Raw genomic sequence first — 20604 nt, forward strand, 5'->3', positions numbered from 1 at the left:
CATATATTCAAAACTAACAAACAGATAGATACTAAAACTATTGAATCTAAACAGAAATGTCATTGTTGTCATTATGACATATAATCTTGCCTAACACTTTCCAGTTAATCACATCTTGCTTGATACCAACATTGCTGTTTTCTTTTTGCTAACATTTGACTAATAAATCTTTTTTATCCCATTTTCAGTAACACTGTACCAATCATTTGAATGTTTCTTATAATATCAGGATAGCTTTTGTATTTTTTATGATCTAATAAAATTTCTTAATAAGCTTACTATATAGCTACATTTAAAGCAATTACCAACCATTCTGAGCCTATTCCTATCAAGTGTTTGTCTGGCATGTGTGTATTAAAAAGAATGAGGATATTTTCAAAACAATAACTCACCATCATTAAGGCCCTTCACCCCCATTTCTGTTGAAAATAGTAATTTCTTACTTTTATATAGCATTCTCAAGCTATTTTTTTTCTCTATTTAGGCCAAACTCATTGCTGGTTAGCAAACAGGCTAATAAAATGGGGCCTATAAAACTGCATGTTATATTCTTTTAAAGACTAAGCAAATTTAATTTAAAAGGCATTTAGATATAAAATTTGTATTTTTTTTCTAACTTTAGCCACTCATACAGTCACACACCCAAGATGATCATATAATAAATAATTTATCATAATTAAGTGACATGGCATGCAATGTCTTAAAAGTTAGGCTGATATTAGCACTCCTTAAAACAACAACACATGGTTGATGTATGCATACCTCCCACCACCTTCTTTACAGTTGGGACAGGTGCAAGCTACCCTTCGAAGTCTTTTTCCTTCTTGATGTTGTTGGTCCCCTTCTTCATCTACCACTTGTACTCGTAAGTGTGTTAGGTCATTGGTATTCAATGTAGAATCACCACTGAGCTGCCACTCTTCAGGATCAGGTTCTTCTTCCTTGATCCTAATATCTAGAGATAAAAAGGGGATTGGCACACATACATGAGATGTAGCCTACTGCTTTAAAAAGACAAACATTAGTTTCCAACTTTTCTAAGAGTAGTATATAAAGAAAAAAAATCAACTATCTGTAAAGCATATTCATTTTCCTTCCAAAACAATATATTTTATTTTTAATAATAATGTCATCAGAAGACAGACTATGGCAAGCAGTAGAGCTTACTTTTTTAAAAGATCCAGTAAGAAATGTGAAACTTCTAATGCATTAATTACAATTAGTCAACTGAGTGACTGGAGGGCCAATCCTGGGACCTCACAGCCCTTTTATTTTTTTCTATTTTAATTTTTTGTTTTGAGAATTGCTATGATTAAGATTCCCAGGCTGGTCCTGAACTTGCAACCTCCTACATCAGCATACCAAGTAGGTGAAATTTGAGGCTGCAACAGCAGGCCCAATAGATTTCTCAATCAATTTAGTATGAAACACGTGTCTTTAGTATCTTACAACTTGTAGCCGCTCTAAGGTACCATATGAACGTAAAGAAATGCATTCACAGGGCTAGGAACATACCTCAGTCAGTATGGTGCCCTGCCTCAAAAGCATGAGGATCTGAGTTAAGATCACCCAATATCCACATAAAAGTTGAGCACTGCAGTAGACGCATTATGAGGTTAAGGACAGCATCAAGGAGGATACACACTTCAGATTCACAAAGAGATTCTGCCTCAAAAGTAAGGTACATAATTGAGGCAGACACCCAAGGTCAATTGCCAGCCTCCAGACACAGACACAGACACAGACACACACACACACACACACACACACACACACACACACACACAGGGAGGAAGGGGGAGTTACACAGGGGCCTGCCCCACAGGACAGTCAAACAGATAAGAACATAGACCTGAATTCAATTTTACAGTTTAACATACAAACTCAAGCTTTAAAGTCAACGATTACTGAAGTACTTAAAATGGCTACAACATTGCTATAGAAGTATATGTGGAAGTCTGTGGCAGTTTGTGCTTTATTATAAACCAGACTGGAAAGCAAAATGAATATAGCAAGAAGGTGTGTTATAAAGATCTATACGCATCAACAATGCAATAATGCATCATCCTTCTTTTTTTCCTAAGAAGTTTCTCTGTGTAACTCTGACTGTCCTGGAACTCACTCTGGAACCTGGCTAGCCTTGAACTCAAGAGATCCAGCTGCCTTTGTCTCCTAAGTGCTGGGATTATTAAAGGCATGCATCAACTACCACCACCACCCGGCCAAATGCATCACTTTCTAAGTGAATCTATGGCAACTACATTTTCTGCAACACAGAAATGTGGTTTTAAAAGATAATATTTTGATAAAAGTATCACATAAAATCCTTGAAAGAAATAAACACACAAAAAACTGTAAACAAAAAAGAACCCAAATTCATGAAACACATGTATGTAAACCTAAAAATCTTATTTTAGATACTAATCACTAATGCTTTAAACAAAAATAACCTTGAAAATAAAGTGTGCAGGGGTAGGGTGTGGCTCAGTGTTAGAGTGCCCAATATTTGATTCCAAGCACCAGGAAACATAAAATAAAATGTAACTCCTTTTTAAAAAAAAAAAAAAAAAACAGTAGTGCAAAACAAACTCAACCACATAAAAAGTCTAGAGGAAGCTGGGTGGAGTGACCACATACCTTTAAGTCCAGCACTCAGAAGACAGAGGCAGGCGAATCTCTGAGTTGGAGGCCAGCCTGGGTTCCAGAACAACCAAGACTACACAAGAAAACAAAACATAAAAATTGAACCTGAGGTAAGAAGAGGAGAAGGAATTCTGGGCCTAAGCTGGGTGGATACTAGTGCCAATCAATGACATAAGAATTACTGCAGGGGCTGGAGAGCCATCTCAGTGTACTGCTTTTAGGGAGGGACCAGGTTTGGTTCCCTGTACCCACATGGCAGTTCCAAATTCCTAGAGTTCCAGTTACAGGGGATCCAACAGCCACTTCTGGCCTCCAAAGGTGCCTGTACTCATATGCACATACCCACACACAAGCATTAACACATAATTATTTATTCTAACTTTTAAATTTATTTTTATCCCTTTTTTTTTTTTTTTTTTTGGAGACAGGGCTTCTCTGTGTAGTCCTGGCACTCACTCTGTAAACCAGGCTGGCCTCGAACTCAGAAATCCACCTGCCTCTGCCTCCCAAGTGCTGGGTATTTTTATTCTTCTTAATTATGTATATCTACATATGAATTATGTGTAAATGTAGGTGCCTGTGGATGTCAAAGACATTAGAACTCTGGGGGGCAACATGGGTACTGAGGATCTAACTTGGATCCTCTGCAAAAGCAGCACATGCTTTTAACCACTGAGCCATCTCTCTCCAACCACAAATACATAAAATAGTGAGCAAAAAAGTATTAATGACAAGTATAATTGGGTGCATGTTGTTATACACATGTAGTCTCAGACCTCTGGGATGATTAAGGCAGGGAGTTCATAAGTTTAAAGTCTACAGGGGAAAAAAAAAAAAAAAACTCTTATCACAACAAAACAGAAGACTGGAGAGATGGCTCAGTGGTTTAAGAACACATACTACTCTTGCAGAAGACCTACGTTCAGTTCCTAGCACCCACATCAAGTTTACAACTTGCTTACAACTGCTTGTGACCAGAAACCTCTGACCTCTGTATCTGCAGCCATGCTACTGCACCTTCGCACGTACGTGTGCCTGCACAAACAAACACACACACACACACACACACAACCTTGGTTAAAAAAAAAAAAAAGAAGAAGTATTTTTAAAAGAAAAACAAGTATAAAAAACTTCTTAAGTGTGTGAGAGACATGGAGCAGAAGTTTGAAAGTTTACAAACAAGAAGTGCTCTGAAATAGGTGGGTAGACAGACAGACAGACAGACAGACAGACAGAGTAAGTGCTGTTCTGAGAGACAGTAAAGATGACTATGCTTCACTGCTTATGAAAAAAATCTAGTACATTGGAGGAGGAGGAAGAGGTCAAACTGCCAAAAAGAGATAATAATCAAGAGTACTTAAAAGGTTTGGCTGACAGATCAATCAACTTTTTCTTCTGTTAGATAAGAGACCAAAAAAACATTCACTAATCTAGGCATTTCAATAATTACCTAGATGAGCCTGCACGCACAGTATGAGTTTCATCTGGTGGCTGAAAACTTTAAAAGTAAAGGATATTCAAGTTGTTCCCTCTGTGTTTTTTTTTAAAGATTTATTTCTATTTTATATATGTGAGTACATTGTCACTGTCTTCAAACACATCAGAAGAGTGCATCAGATTCCATTACAAATGGTTGTGAGCCATCATGTGGTTGCTGGGAATTAAATTCAGGACCTCTAGAAGAGCAATCAGTGCTCTTAACCACTGAGCCATCTCTCCAGCCCCTCTTTTATTGTGTTTGCATCTCTAGTTCTTTCCCCAACTTATGAGTTGAAACCCAGAAATCTAGGATATCCTCAAAAACTCATGTTCATAATTTGAAGTTTAGAATGTAACTTATCTGTTCAACAAATACATAAATAGTTGAAGCATGTTAAGTCACTCTTCTAGGTTCTAAGGAGAGAACTGCTAACAAGAGTTAAATTCATGTATTTATCAGGTTCACCTTTTAATTAGGAGAGGACAAGTAAGCAGGAGCACTTGGTAGCAATTAAGATATGGAAGAAGAAAGGCTAAGGAGGAATAGGAAGTTAAGAGAAGGGAGTAATTACTATTTTTAACAGTTGACAGAGACATTTTCTGCCAGTGTGGTGACATCTGACCTGAAGATGGTAATGGAGTGGGTGTGGCCAAAGCACAAAGAACAGAAAGCTGGATATATGTCTGATGAGTTCAAGGGGAAAAAAACAGTCTGTATGGCAAGAATATAATCAATGTGGAGAATGGTACATAGATCAAAGAGGCAAAAATGGAGTAGGCAAAGGAAGAGAACCATATATGATATACATTATTATGCAGGCTAGTTTAAGAACTTTACATGTTATTCTGAGAAGTACTGAAAGGAGTGGTAATATTTAAACATGATTTTATTAAAATAAACCCAGGACTGTCCTGGATGCTGAATAAAGTCTGCTAGAAGACAGTGGCAGACAAGCACAGGCAATAGCAATTTATATTAGGAAGTTATTATAAATTACTACAACAAATTACAAAATATAGTGACATAGATTTTAAGCCCAGCACTATGAAGCAAAAGCAGGCAGAACTCTGTGAATTCAAGACCAGCCTGGTCTATGTGATGAGTTCTTGGGCAGCTAGAGCTACAGTCTTTAGAAACAAACTACAGCCAAAGATGGTACTGTCTAGCGGCCTTGATGCATGCCTGCAGTCCTAGCACTAAGGAGGCTGTTGCAGAAGGAGCCCAAAAATCAAAGCCTGCCTAGGCTATATACTGAATTTCAAGCCAATCTAATCTACACCCTGAGATCAGGTCTTTAAAAGGGGGGAAGGGATGGTCAGAAATTAGGGTGTTGACAAGGAGGTTGCAGAATGACTCAGTCAAGAAATATTTTGAAGGCAAAGCCAAAGATAGCTGGGAATAGGTCTGATAATAGGCTACAAGAACACAAACAGGTTAACACTCAAAGGTTTGTCCTTAGTAACAGAAAAGATAAAGAACTGCCAGTAACTGTGGGTATCAAGTTGTAGGAAAGGGGTAAAAGTTTTAAAATACCAGATGAAGACAATGATAGCAGAGTTCCAGAGTTAAGGTACAATACTGGCTTACCAACCTAAGTTTGACTGTCATTAGCATAACTGTTATTAAGACATATAGAATGCAATGACACTACAAAAATCAGTAATAGAGGGGACAGCTGAGCATAGATATCATCAACTCCTGTAACCCCAGCACTTAAGAGAAATGGGAGTTCAAGGCTAGCCCAGGCTCAAAAACAAAATCTTTAGGTCACTGAGTGCATATGCTTGAAGGAAATAGTAGAACCCTAAGATAAGCAGTATTCATCTACCAGACACACCTTCGTGCTAACATCCAAGAAGGCAAAGCCAACTAACTGTTCACAGACTGAAGCCTCTACAATTGTAAACAAACCTTTTCAAATTTGACTGTACTGGGTATTACACGGGACTAGAAACTGACCAACACAGAGTTAGAAAATGTCAGGCTGGAGAAACGACTCCGTGGTGGCTCATACTGTTCTTGCAGAGGACCTGTGTTCAATTCCTGGCACCTACATCAGGTAGCTCACAACTACCTGGAGCTCTAACTTTAAGAAGTCAACATTTCTCTCACCTCCTTGAATACAGACACACATAAATATGTCAGGGCATTCCCCAGGCTAGCCCACAATAGTAAATTTAACATGCAAGATTACTCAAAATACTATATAAACTTGCTTTTATATCAAGTAGCATTCCTGTACAACATACATCAGCAGTTTTTAAAAAAGCAAATGTGCTTCTTTAAATGATTTAGTATTTGAGGAAAAGCAAAGTTAAATTAAAAAAATTAGACAGAAATCCAAGGTTATTTCATAACACATTTAAGAACTTTACAAACGAAGAGCTGTTATCTTCCTCAAAATGTTTAAGTTTCCCTCTGGTCTAAAACATCAGACACTGTATTTGTCCTATGATTGTGGTTGTTTTTTAAGACCTAACTGCAAAACAAGCTTGTTAGGGGTAGTAGAAAATGCATTTTGAAAAAGTTCCTGCACATGTAATAGCTGAAATGTCAAAGAGAAAAACAGAAACATAATGAGACATGCAGAAGACACACACAGGAGCATACAATATGACTACAAAGATAAAACTAATTTTCAATATCAAGTAAGCACTAGCTCAGGACACATCTGAGTTTCTATTATAGGTATTACCAGAAAAAAACATCCTAACTAACTCTTTCTAAACTAGGTGCTATTTATCAATAGACCTAACAGACTATTTACAATCTTGACTGCTTTGTTAAGTCTGGAATGTACATATATAATATAAATAGCTAGCACTGGATTAATATTAATTGAGATAGTGTTGATAAAATGAGACATTCTCCTTTACCAAGTGTATGGCTGTTTATCCAAGTCTTTCATATTCCCTTCCTTTAATTTTTTTAAAAAGCACTGGTGAAAATACTCCATTTATTTTTAAAGTTTATTTAATCATTCCTACCTGCTATAGAAACCACACTCAGAATTACAGGATATGTCCTACAAAATCTCACACATTGTTTACTTAGGTTTTCCTAACTTCAGATTCTTATGGACATCCCAGAGCTATCAAAAAAACTTTTCCCTAATTTTCTTTTGAAGGGATAGGTTTTTTTTTTTTTTTTGGTTTTTCGAGACAGGGTTTTTCTGTGTAGCCCTGGCTGTCCTGGAACTCACTCTGTAGACCAGGCTGGCCTCAAACTCAGAAATCCTCCTGCCTCTGCCTCCCAAGTGCTGGGATTAAAGGCGTGCGCCGCCACCGCCCGGCGAAGGGATAGTTTAGATGTGGGTTTCTAGAAATTTAAGTTCCCTAGTCTAATCAAAGGAATGCAAGATAGATTTGTGTACCTTTTTGGTTTTTGTTTTGTTTATAAGATAAGGTCTCACTCAGTAGCCCAGGCTGGCCTAAAATTCACCATGTAGTCCAAGCTGGCCTTGAATTTGGGGAACCCTCCTGTCTCAGATTCCCAAGTGCTGGTTTAAAGGCATGAGCCACCATTCCTGATTCACTCATATATATATATATATGCACATACTGCATTATCTCAACCTTAAGAGTAAGCAATCTTCCCCCAAACCCTAGCTCCTTAGATTGGATCACTACTCTTCTATAACTTTACTTTGTCTCAACTAAAATTGACCCCTTATTAAATACTGTTTTTTTAACCACAGTTTTCTCAGATTATCACCATAGCTTCTCAATCCACATACAAACTATTCTGGAGAATTATTCTTCCTATCAAATTTACACAATACAACCTATTTAAACACAAAGACGAACAAGGCATGTACCTGTAAATAACAGGCTTTCTAAATACCCTATAAAAGATCCCACTTTATCACCTTACCACAAATATGAGAAAGAGATCATGTACCTACTATTAATGTAGTAAATTAGTAAACTAATATTGGATTTACTTTATTTAACCTGGTAAAGAATAGTGTTCTAACCTATTAGACAATGATAGTTAATACATTTATTAATACTTTTGCACCATAAGCACTTAATATACCTCATTACATGCCTCCAACTACCCTTATGTTAATATTTTCTTCTAGATGATACTATAAAGATGTTGCCTAGCTGCCAGGCATGGTGATGCACACCTTTAATCCCAGCACGTGGGAGGCAGATGCAGATGGATCTCTGTGAGTTTGAGCCAGCCTCAAACTACAGATCCAAGTTCCAGGACAGCCACAACCACAGCCATTACACAAAGGGGGGAGGGGAGGTTGTCAAAAAGCTAGTTTACCTTAAGTTACAGTTAAAATGGACAAAGATACTATATAGAAAAAAATATATAGAGGCCTTAATAATAATTCCTGGGGCTGAGAAATGGCTTCGTGGGTACAAACTTCATGTAGAACTGAGTTTAGATCCTCACACACCCCTCCCCCCCCCCCATGTAAAGAGCCAGGTTCAATGGTATATGCCCATAATCCCAATGCTGAGGATACCAGAGGTGGGGGTGGGGAGCTGTTCTGGTGTCATCAGTGAATTCCAGGTTCTTTAAGAAATAGTATCTCAAAAATAAGGTGTAGGACAGATGTGGTAATCTACACCTTTAATCTCAGCACTTTAAAAGCATAGACAAACAGAGAGCTCTGTGAGCTTAAGGCCAGCCAGGATTACACAGTCAGACACTGCCTCAGAGAAAGGGAAGAGGGAGTGGGAGGGAGGAGGAAAGGGGAGGGGAGAAAGGTGAAAAGCAACTGAGAAAGACAGTGTGCACTGAACTCTGGCCTCACTGACCCACAAGCACATCAGCCATATCATATGCCACACCCAAGCATGTATGAGTACATGTGCGTGTGTGCATGCACGCAGGCACGCAGACACCCTTAGTACATTAGTTCTTTCCATCAAAGCCAGGAGCACTATTATGCTTCCCACATGTATAAGATACATTACCTGCAGTTTCATAAAATGACATTAAAAACCTGAGATGAATTTTATTTTATTATATATCTACATATTCAATACTATAGTGGAGTACGTAGTCTCAGTTAAAACCTGCTACACACTAGAAAGTAGAAATAGCTCAAAACATTACACTAATTGAAATAAGCAAATAACAAAACAGAAATTCCATTAACATCAAGTATCTAAAAAGTAGCCAAAATTATTGAAGCAGAAAGAATACTGCCACAGTCTAAAGAGAAGAAAGACAGAAAGTTTGTACTGAATACATACAGAATTGTGGTTTTGCAGTAACAGAAAGTGTAGGTGTTCTGTTGTACAATATGAACATACTTAACATTTAAAAACGTTAAGGACTAACATGATGGCTTAATGGATAAGGCTGGATAGAGAGTACAAAAAAATTCAAGCCTTAATCCCCAGAACCTGCATGGTAGAAAGAGTTTCAACTCTCAAAAGCTGTTCTCTGACTCCACTCGTGCATTATGGTGCATATGTACTTGCCTGTACCTGCACACAAAATAAATAAATAAACACACACACACACACACACACACACACACACACACACACAAAGGTAAGATAAAGTTAATGGTTTGTTTTTTTTAACCACAACTGAAGCAAAAACTAGAAATGTCTCCCACTTATAGAGGACTTGTTTTTAGAAATCTCACAGATAAAAATCAATGTCAAAAAAAGTTTAGAATAATGATGAAAGAGGTGCAGAAATATTACAAAATTACATACTCTTTCCTAAGGCTCTACATTTTCTGCATAAGCTATACTAAAAGTTTCCCTTTTCTCCAGATTTTAAAAAATGTTTTTAAGTTAATCCAAAGTTTTGATGCTCTCACTAAACTTAAAATGTCTCAATAATTCATAATTGCTATCCAAAAAAAAGAAACAAGTGGATTTATTTGAAACTACCATAACTCACACCATTCAAATCCTAACAGTATCAAACATTCATATTAAGAATAGATTCGAGTTTTACAAACTAATGACCTGAAAGTGATTAGGAACATTAAGCATTCAAGCCGGGCGGTGGTGGCGCACGCCTTTAATCCCAGCACTTGGGAGGCAGAGGCAAGCGGATTTCTGAGTTCGAGGCCAGCCTGGTCTACAGAGTGAGTTCCAGGACAGCCAGGACTACACAGAGAAACCCTGTCTCGAAAAACCAACAACAACAACAACAACAACAACAAAAAGCCAAAAAAAAAAAAAAAAAAGGAATATTAAGTATTCAAACTTAAGATATAAAGTTGATCTTGATTCAAAATTATAACAGAAATGGAGTCCTAATTCACCTCACTTCTTCTCATCTCCTCAAATACCCACCTGTCAAAAAATAACAGAAATAAACTGCTTTCTTAGTATAAGTAGTTGAGGATATTCGCTTTATAGCCGTACCCATTATTAAGAACATGAGTAGTTTATATTATAACAGCCCTAGATTGTACAATGTTTTATAAATGTTCACTTCTCTAACTATGATAAAGTTTTCTGTAGCTTTTACCCAGTAGCCTCCAGCCTCTTAGCCATGTGTTTCTGCTATTCACCAAGAATACAAAAATGGAGCACTAAGCATGCTGGTGCACACCTGTACTCCTCATACAACTGCAAACCCAGCACTCAGACAGCTGGGGCAAAAGGATTCCAAGTTTGAAACTCTGCCTCAAAAGAAAATTTTATTATTAATCTATTTTAATTGTATTGTAAGAACTTTTTTCAAACTTAATGGTTTGTAAAAAGCTATTAAAATATCCTTAAAGATAATAGATTTTAGCCAGGCATTGATAGGCATACTCCTACTGTAACTGTAGCACTTAAGAGGAAAACTGCAAATCTAAGGCCCAGCCTGGGCTGAAATCTGGTCTCAAACCAACCACCTAGATTTAGTCATATTCTCTAGCCACTGCATTATTCTTGTAATTTAAAATACAATGGTAATGACAGAATATATAAACTCATTTTCTGAAACTAAAATAACCTCGGATCCTTTTTAGTAAGTTTAAGTTATAAATTTTTTAAATTGAACACTGTAAGAGTATTACTACTTCAAAAAATAACTATCATTTTAAAGTACTTTTTAAAGCTCTAAGAGCATGAATTATTTAGGAAATTTTGAGTAATATAGTTTGCATAGAAATGATCCAAAATCAATTAAACATTATCTATATTAGGATGCTCAGGATATTAATCTTTGTGTAGTAACCCTATTTATTAAAAGTAACTTACAGTTATTACATAAGACTTAGAACACTAAAAATCTCCAGATTCTAGTTTTGTTGTTGCTGGGGTTCTTAAGACTTATTTATTTTTACTTTATATATGTGGGTGTTCTGCCTGTATACATGTCTGTGTACCACATGAACGCAGAGCCCAAGGAGACCAAAGGATGGTGTTACAGACAGTTGTGAGCCACCACATCAGTGGGCACTGAGAATTCAATCCTGGTTCTCTCCTCAAGAACAGGTGCTTTTAACCCTGAGACATCTCTCCAGCTCCTCACAATCACATTCTAACACACCAAGTCAGGACTAGTAAGGTAAGGTTCTATGACAAACAATCCTGCCGAGCAGTGGTGGCGCACGCCTTTAATCCCAGCACTTGGGAGGCAGAGGCAGGCGGATCTCTGAGGCGGATCTCAGCCTGGTCTAGAGAGTGAGTTCCAGGACAGCCAAGGCTATACAGAGAAACCCTGTCTCGAAAAACCAAAAAAACACACCAATCCTAACATCCTGATGGTTTGACACAGCAAAATCTTTTTTTATTTCTCACTAATTTTATACACCATCAATTCAAGTTAACAAAGATCTGTTCCCTTATAGTCCATTAGCAACCAAGGCTCCAAATAAGTGTTACCAAGAACGACATAGGGGTGAATGGCAAATTATACCCCCGGCTTTCATCTTCACTCTCACTTTACTAGTCATAAAGAATGCTGCCACAGCTAATGTCAGTGACCACAGGAAAGGGCAAGCCTATCATGTGCTTAAAAAAGTAGACTAAGAAGAATTTTGTCACTCCAAGTCTCAGTTCAACTTACTCTTCTTCCCACATAAAAACATACCTCGCCCCTCAATACAGAAGAGAAGAGTCAGGCTACATCAATCTTGAAATTGCACCTCTTTCAGACTTATGTCCAGGCCTGCAGTTTCTTCAGCTACACAAGTGAAAAAGTTACAAGGTCTCATCTGATTGACAGTTCCAAATGCCAATGTCTAAACTACACCTTTCCTAAAAACCTGTGCTTTGCCTTAGGTCTAACAGGTTTCTCTGTTCTATTTAATTTCCCCAGACTTGGCCATCAACACCTTTAGTGTCCCTTTCCTCCTAATCAGACTGAAAGGCAAACTGCTAAGTCACTTTAATCTTTCCTGTGGTAACAATGAGAGTGAGTAGCTGTCATAACTGAATGGATCAAAAATCGTATCCTCCAAAGGACTGACTCAATTATTTCCTAAATTTTTTTTTCCACTTTATCTCTTAGTAACATTGCTGTTTCTAATCACGCACCTTTAATCTCAGTACACAGAGGTGGGAATCTCACCCCTATTCAAAAACCTGGTCAATTCTTTTCTAGTTCACTCTTTCTTTGCTGGAGTCAATGGCAGCTAAACTATCATTTGTTTCCCAAGCTCATCTCCTAAAACAAAGACAAGTCCTTGCCACCTAAGTTTTTGCAGCTAAGTTGTATCAAATGTTTTTCCCTTGAACATTATTACCAGCCTGTAACAGTTGTTTGCACTGAGCCAGTTAAGGTTAATAAGGTTTTCTGATAAGAACATAAATTCCTTCTATCAAATTTTAATTAAAACAGGCTATAACTTAAGTACGACCCAACAGACATATAATGAAAATTGCACATATAATTCCCAATCGTCAAGTAGGTAAAAAACAGTAAAATTTGATATTATTCCACTTAACCCATGATCAATATAAAAAGTATTCATTTGAACCCGGCAAGGTAGTTCATGCCCGTAATCACAGCATTTTGGAGAAAGAAAGAAGAGGACCAGGACTTCAAGGCACCCTCATCTACAGAGTTCAAGGCTAGCCCAGGCTACAATAAACTTGAGATTTTTATATTCTATTTTAATACTAAATTTTCAAAATTCAATTTATATTATTTCATATTTTAGTCTACATTTATTTTAAAAGCACTTAAAATCCACAAAGAGATCTACTAAAAATAAAGATCCATTTTTTAAATTCATATCCATCATGTAACAGCTAACGCTGTATTTCAAGCTTTCCTCACAAATCAATCATGATGGTACAGACAATCGTACACTTCAAAGCACACTACACAACTGTACTCAACTTGGGTGCACTGTGGGAAGAGTACAAAGTACTCTACAGGGATTTTTTTTTCATGTTTGTTTGTTTGTTTGTTTGCCTGATTGTTTCCAAGACATGGTTTTTCTGTGATTCCCTGGCTATCCAGGAACCTACACTGTAGAACCAAACTGACCTCGAACTCATCAAGATCTGACTGCATCTGCCTCCGGAGTGCTGGGATTAAAGGCATGTGCCACCACCCAGCTAGACAGGTTTTAAGTCATAATTTAAAACTTATTATTTTCAAGGAATTTTATCCCAACTTTTCCTTTTCTCCCCTCAACACATACACTTGCATTTATTACAGTGGTACGAGGTTTGATTATCAAGATTTAATCCCAAATGAGAGAAAAGGGAGGGAAATACAAAAGGGTGGAAGAAGGGAGTAGAAGGAAGGAGTTAGGAGAACCATGGAAGGTGAGGTTACAATCTATACTATATGAAACAACTGATTCTACAACTAACTACAGGAAACAATAACATTAAGACAAGCAAAATTCTTTACCAGGTAACAGTATCTCTCCTTTAACAAAGTTTCTGAAGATTTGGAAAAGACACAGCAAAGTATTAACACAGCTCAAACACTACTCAAAGCTTCAAATTGTCTTCACAACTTCTCTTACCAAGACTCTGAAAATTAAATGAAAAGTTATAGCCATTCCTCAAAAGGAAAACAGAGAATTAGCCAAGCATTAATATACACCTGAACACAACACTCAGGATGGAAGAGAGCCAAAATTTCAAGGCCAGTCTGGACTACAGAGCAAAACCCTATCTCAAAGGGAAACAAAATAAGGAAATGGGCTAGTACTGATAAGCACTAAAGATGGGGTTTTGTTGTTTGTTTGTTGTTGTTTTGTTTTTGGTTTTTCGAGACAGGGTTTCTCTGTGTAGCCCTGGCTGTCCTGGAACTCACTCTGTAGACCAGGCTGGCCTCGAACTCAGAAATCCGCCTGCCTCTGCCTCCCAAGTGCTGGGATTAAAGGCTTGCGCCACCACTGCCCCACTAACTAAAGACAGTTTTTAACAATTTTCACCACATTTCACACTAAAAAAAAAAATCATCTACTCACTCAAAATATAAAGATCAGGATCAGATTTTCAAGGAAGTTTAAAAGCCAGTGCTCTGGTCTCACAGGTGAGGCTGAAATCCCCTTTCCAATGTTTGCCCTCTGTTCCATTTACAGATGAGCACTTACGAAAGAATTTTGGAATATCTGAGGATTCATGGTAATGGCTGAATTTCAAAAAATATTAGGAATTAAAAACTTGTAAATGGTAAGCAATAAAAAGAAACATAAGGAAAGACATTAATATATAGGAAGAACTGTACTGGTTTAGACATGTTCACTTCAAAGTCATTAATTTCTCCTTATAAACTTAAAGTTTAAAGGTTTATTTTATATGTGAGTGTTTTGCTGGCATGTGTGCATACAGTGTGTGTGTGTGTGTGTGTGTTACCCACATAGGCAGTTACAGGGTATTTCTGGATTGCCTGGAACTAGAGCTACAGACAGTTTTAAGTTGCCATGTGAGTGCTAGAACTACGCTCAGGTCCAGGCCTCTGGAAAAGCTGTAAACGTACTTCACTGCTAAAGCATCTATGTTTCCAGACTTTTGAGTGCTCTAACTTACAAGACTAAGGAAAAAAAAAAAAAAACCCCACAAAGATGATAGTAGGCGGGTTTGGGGATTTAGCTCAGTGGTAGAGCACTTGCCTAGCAAGCACAAGGCCCTGGGTTTGGTCCTCAGCTCTGAGGAAAAAAAAAAGGAGGGGAGGGGAGGGGAGGGGGGAGGGGAGGGGGGAAGGGGGGAGGGGAGGGGAGAAAAAAAAAGATGATAGTAGGCAATCATGGAATTGCTGAAAAAAGATAAAATCAAATTTCAATTTTGGTGGTTTGTATAAGATGTCCCTCAAGTTCTTAGGTTTTTGAATGCTTGTCCCTAGGTGGTAGCACTGTTTAGAGACTAAGAAGGGAGGCCTTGCTGAAAGGAAGTCACTGAGGGTGGATTTTAAGGTTTCAAAGACTGTCAAGCATTCCCAATCCTCTGCTTTCCAGTTAAGCTCTCAGCTGCTCCAGTGGCCATGCCTAAATGCTGCCCACTGTAATGGACTCTTATCACTCTGGAACTGTAAACCCTTCCTTCTATATGCTGCCTTGGTCATAGTGTTTTATCACAGTAGTAGAAAACTAATACACCAATCCAAACCAAAACTCCCCAGCACTATTCTAAACTAAACTCATTGCCAGATACCAGGGAAAGAGAAATCTAACTACTTAACAAAGTCTTACTCACTAAACATCCTGACAGCATCAGAGAAGTTACAGAAAATGTACATAATTACCCACCCTTAAAGTTATCCTAAACAACCCAGGCATGGTGTCACATGCCTTTAACCCCTGCACTTGGGAGGGCAGAGGAATGTGGATCTCTTTTGAGTTTGAGGTCAGCCTGGTGTATATATAGTGAGTTCCAGGACAGACAAGACAGACTACATAGAGAGACCCTGTCTCAAACAGAAACTTGGTTAAACATCTTCTAACTCTTGTAAGATTTTTAAAAAATGTTGTGTGTTCATCTGTGTTAAGTTTATGTGCATTACCTGTGTGGGGGTACAAAAAGAGACCAGAGGGTGTTAGATTCACTACAACTGGAGTTACAGACAATTATAAGCTACATGCTGTGGGTGCTGAGATCTGAACTCTGGTCCTCTACAAAGCACCAAGCACTCTAAACCACTGAGCTATCTTACCAGCACCCCCACCGACCCCTGATCTTCTTTGTTAATTATCTTCTCTCTCGACTTCAAGTATATAACTTCTATTTAATTTGGTTTACATTCTGAACTCGGTCTCTACACTTGTTTTACCATAATCATTTTAAGGCAACAAATTACTTGCCACGCCCAGATTAAGATTCTCTTTAAACTGTCAACAATATTGGATTCATCCATCCTATAAATTCACTGTTCCAATACCTAATACTCTTACTTCCTTTCATCACTTTATCCTATATAACTAAAACAGCCTTCTACCTTTAGTACTAGCTTCTTCTAGTTCCAATTTATTCCCGAAGTGTTTTCCGGCATTCATTACTCATGTTATTCCTCTTCAAAACGTTGCAATCCTAAATTAAAAAATAATACATTTCTAAGTCAGGCGTAGTGTCACACGCCTTTTATCCCAGCACTGGTCTATAGAGCAAGTTCCAGGACACCCAGGGCTACATGATAAGACCCTGCCCCCACCCCAAGAAAAATAAATAAATTTCTTACCACTAAAATTCAGTGTTCCGCTCCTATCCAATTTTACTGTGCGATGGCTCAGTGGGTCTATGTTCATGCAGCCCATGCTTAACCACCCAAGTTCCATCCCTGTAACCCACAGGATATAAAGAACTGATTTCTACAAATTGCCCTGACCAGCATATTCATGGCATGGAGTCCATGCACACATAGAAAATAATAACACCATCCCCTCCCCCAACAGGTTTCTCTCTGTAGCCCTGCCTGTCCTGGAACTCACTCTGTAAACCAGGCTGGCATTGAACTCAAAAGATCTGCCTGCTTTTCTGCCTTCCAAGTGCTAGGATTAAAGGTGTGTGTGAGACCACCACCTGGCTAATAAATACAAGTTACTAGCTGATCAGCTCATATGGCCACTCATACTAACATTTCCCATTGAAGTTTCTCAAAATTAACCCAGGATCATCATACTGTTGCTTTCTTTCCTTGAACAGGTTTGACTTGCACCAGATTTCTCACAGAAACTTAATTTGCATATTACATCTTACACACCATTTGGTGGTTGGAGTGGAGAACAGGAAGTTATTAAACTGTCTTCAGGGCTGGGCATACCTGTAATATTAGCATTCAGAAGGCAGAGGCAGGATGCTTCATAGTTTAAGGCCAACCTGGGTTATACAATGAGACCTTAGCTCAAAAACACCAACCACCCACCCAAAGCAAAACAAACAAACAAACCAAAAACAAAAAACAAAACAAAAAAAAACATTAAAAAATAAAAAGCCCAGACTAGAGAGATGGTTCAGCCTTTAAAAGGTTAGGGTCACAACCATAGGAAATAAAAGCCCTGTCTCCTGAACAGGCTACTACAACTTTTCAGCTCACTAGTAAGTATCTTGCCATAGTATCTCTCTACCTAAGAATATAGACTTCCTCATTAAAGTTTTCCCTTTTCCCTGACAACTAGAAAACTCTCTTATTTGAATCATATAGTTTAGTAACTTAGTATAATATTCTGTCAGTTATATAACTTTATTGAGTACAACCTTATACTGTATAACTGACTCAACAAATCAGTAGAGAATAGGCACATGTATTTAGTCCTCTTACATATCACCCAATGATGAAAAAAGAACTATTTGACCAAGCATTGTTTAAAAACAAACCTATCTACCCTCCTCTCAAGTTTTTTGAGCCTTTTCTGTTTTTATTCAAATAAAACAACCAAAACGTAAGAATCCTAAGTTTTTATAAAACCGAGCTTTCTCTCTCCTTCAGATATAAGAAGCAACACTTCAGTCTATTATGAATGTCCACCTCTACCCAAAACTCAACAACCACTTCCTTCAAAATACAAGAGACAAACCAGTACAATCTAGTGGCTCAATCCATCTACAAGATTTTCATAGGTGATAGAATTTTCCCACTTTTAAGCCAGGTTCATAGTCACACACACACTGCCCAAGGTATTACTAGGAACAGGATTCACTAGCCTGAGCACGATGGATTTCTCCCAACAGAATTAAAATCTCATCCTTCAACAACTTGTGAATAGCCCAAAATGTCTACTCAAGAATGAAGTGAGATGAGGTTGAAGACACAACGGCTCAGTAGTTAGATCACTGCTCTTCTAGAGGACTGAGATTTGGTTCCCAGCAACCACATAGTGGCTCACAACCATTTGTCACTCCACATCCAGGGGACCTAAGGCCTTCTTTTGATCTCTGTAGGCACCAAGCATGCACATAGTGCACACATACATACAAGTAAAACACTCATGCACATAAAAATATCTTTAAAAAATAAAAAGACTACTACTGATGTTACAGCTATAGCTTGCAATATCAAGAAACAGCACAAAAAATGTTTTAATTCAAAAGAAGGATATTATGTCCAGACCTGTCAAAAGAACATATAGGCATGGTAATGTTTGTAAATTTACCCTTATTCTAGGGAACCTATGGGTATAAAAACAGGTAACAAGGTCAAATACTACTAGGAAGGAAAATATTTTGCTTTGTAAAGATGATAATACAGCAGGGCAGTGGTTGTGCATGCCTTTGACTCCAGCTCTTGGTAGGCACATGTGACAGATTCAAAGCCAGCCTTGTCTACAGAGTAAGTGAGTTCCAGGACAGCCAAAAGTACAGAGAACCCTGCTGGGGTGTAGAGGATACTTTTCAATTTATTCCATCTTTTCACTATTGCTGATTTTTTTGTTTTTTGTTTCTGTTTCCCCCACCCCCAAGACAGGGTTTCTGTGTAACCCTGGCTGTCCTCAAGCTCAGAGAGCCACCTGCCTCTGTCTCCCAAGTGTTGTTATTAAAGGCATACACCACCACTATTCAGCTGCTTCTGAAATTTTATTATTTTATAAACTTTATTTAAAAGGTACAGATAAAAATATCACTAGGCCCCAAATCTATATATAATAATACATTTCTTTACTATTAATGACATTAAAAATAGAATCTGTGAAGTTTCACATTAAATTTTACACTTTCAGTACTAAATATATTTTATTCATTTATCCATCAGCACCAAGAACAAAAACAAAAAAATCCATGACAGAATTAGAATCTGAAAAACAATTAGTTTCATATCCTCTTTCAAAACTCATGTCAATTACTTGTATTCACTCCTTCCTCATCCCCTGATGAGCTTTTCTTGTCTAGTTTCTTCATGTTATATATACATGTGTATGTATATATGTATACATACACACATCCATCCATCCATATCCACAGGTACAGTTGTTTACATATATGCATGAATGTATATGTGTACACATATCATTGGCTAGGTTCCAAATATGAGAGAGCATGTGGTTTATTACTGAGATTATGTAACCTCACTTAATACCAGATCAATTTAGAAATGAATGGATAATGAAAAATCTGGTCTGTATCAAAAATCTGATCTGTATCCACATATCCACATACTATTCATTCTAAAGAAAAATGAAAAGGAATTGCAGAAAGATAGTTTTAAACTCCTTTTGTAGCTTTGTAAACTTGTATTTTATGTGAGTATTCCTATTAAAATATGAGTATGTCAGCCATAGATACTGGTAAACACCTTTAATCCTCCACTCAGGAGGCAAATGCAGGAGCATCTCTGAGATCAATGTCAACCTGGTCTATGTATATGAATTCTAAGACAAAAATAAAATCGATCAAACAAACAAGAAATAATAGTATGTCTAAAGAATTAAAAGTACTGGAAAGAGAAAAAGTCAGGCATGGAAGATACAGTGTTTTTCAATTCCATAGCCAACTGTAAGAGCCAGACTAACAAAATGAGAGCAGAGAGGAAGTAGAGTTTACAACACACAAAAGTATGGATAAAGTTTCTACTAAGGAATAGAGATTAATGCTGTATCTACACCTCAGCAGCTATAAGTAACTGGAAAAATACACTATTATTCAAAAAGAGTATCCAATAATAAAACTACTCATTTCATTTCTAATTTCTTCAAGCAACCATATCATACCCTCTTTCTCAAACTTGTGATATTTGCCCTCCTTCCCATCTGTTGCTATTAAAAAACAAGAACACTGGAGGGGGGGGCAGATTGTTTCTAATCAATATATCTATAAGGGAAGACCTCTATGCATAACCCTCCCCAGTCATAATATGATCATCTCTCTGCAACATCCAACCATATGCCTGTATCCTACATTTATCCTGTTTGCCACCTAAACATCTTTGCTCCACTGTGCCTTCTTTCTAGCATCAGAAGTCCCCTTCCAACTACCATCTATCTTGTTTCAGTGAACTTCCTAACAGAAAATTCCGTGGTCTGTAATTACCACCACTACTTCCTAAGTATGTATTAAGTCAGTAGTTAGGCTGTGTTGTATTAGAATCCTTCATTTCTAAAACTGTTGTTTGAGTCAATGGCTTGAGTTTCAGTTTAAAAAAAAAAAAAAAAAAATCAGGGC

General features: G+C 37.5%; 1 protein-coding gene across 2 annotated transcripts in view; it reads right to left on the reverse strand.

The window, feature by feature from the left end:
• The window catches only part of Sp3 (Sp3 transcription factor), a 45839-nt gene that overhangs the window by 8703 nt on the left and 16532 nt on the right, over positions 1-20604 (reverse strand). For both annotated transcript variants that reach the window (XM_034494290.2, XM_034494289.2), the window contains one exon: positions 763-955. In XM_034494290.2, coding sequence (XP_034350181.1) covers positions 763-955 — 193 coding nt within the window. The remainder of the gene's footprint in view (positions 1-762; positions 956-20604) is intronic.

Source organism: Arvicanthis niloticus, chromosome 2 (assembly GCF_011762505.2).
Source record: "Arvicanthis niloticus isolate mArvNil1 chromosome 2, mArvNil1.pat.X, whole genome shotgun sequence".
NCBI classification, from domain to species: domain Eukaryota; kingdom Metazoa; phylum Chordata; class Mammalia; order Rodentia; family Muridae; genus Arvicanthis; species Arvicanthis niloticus.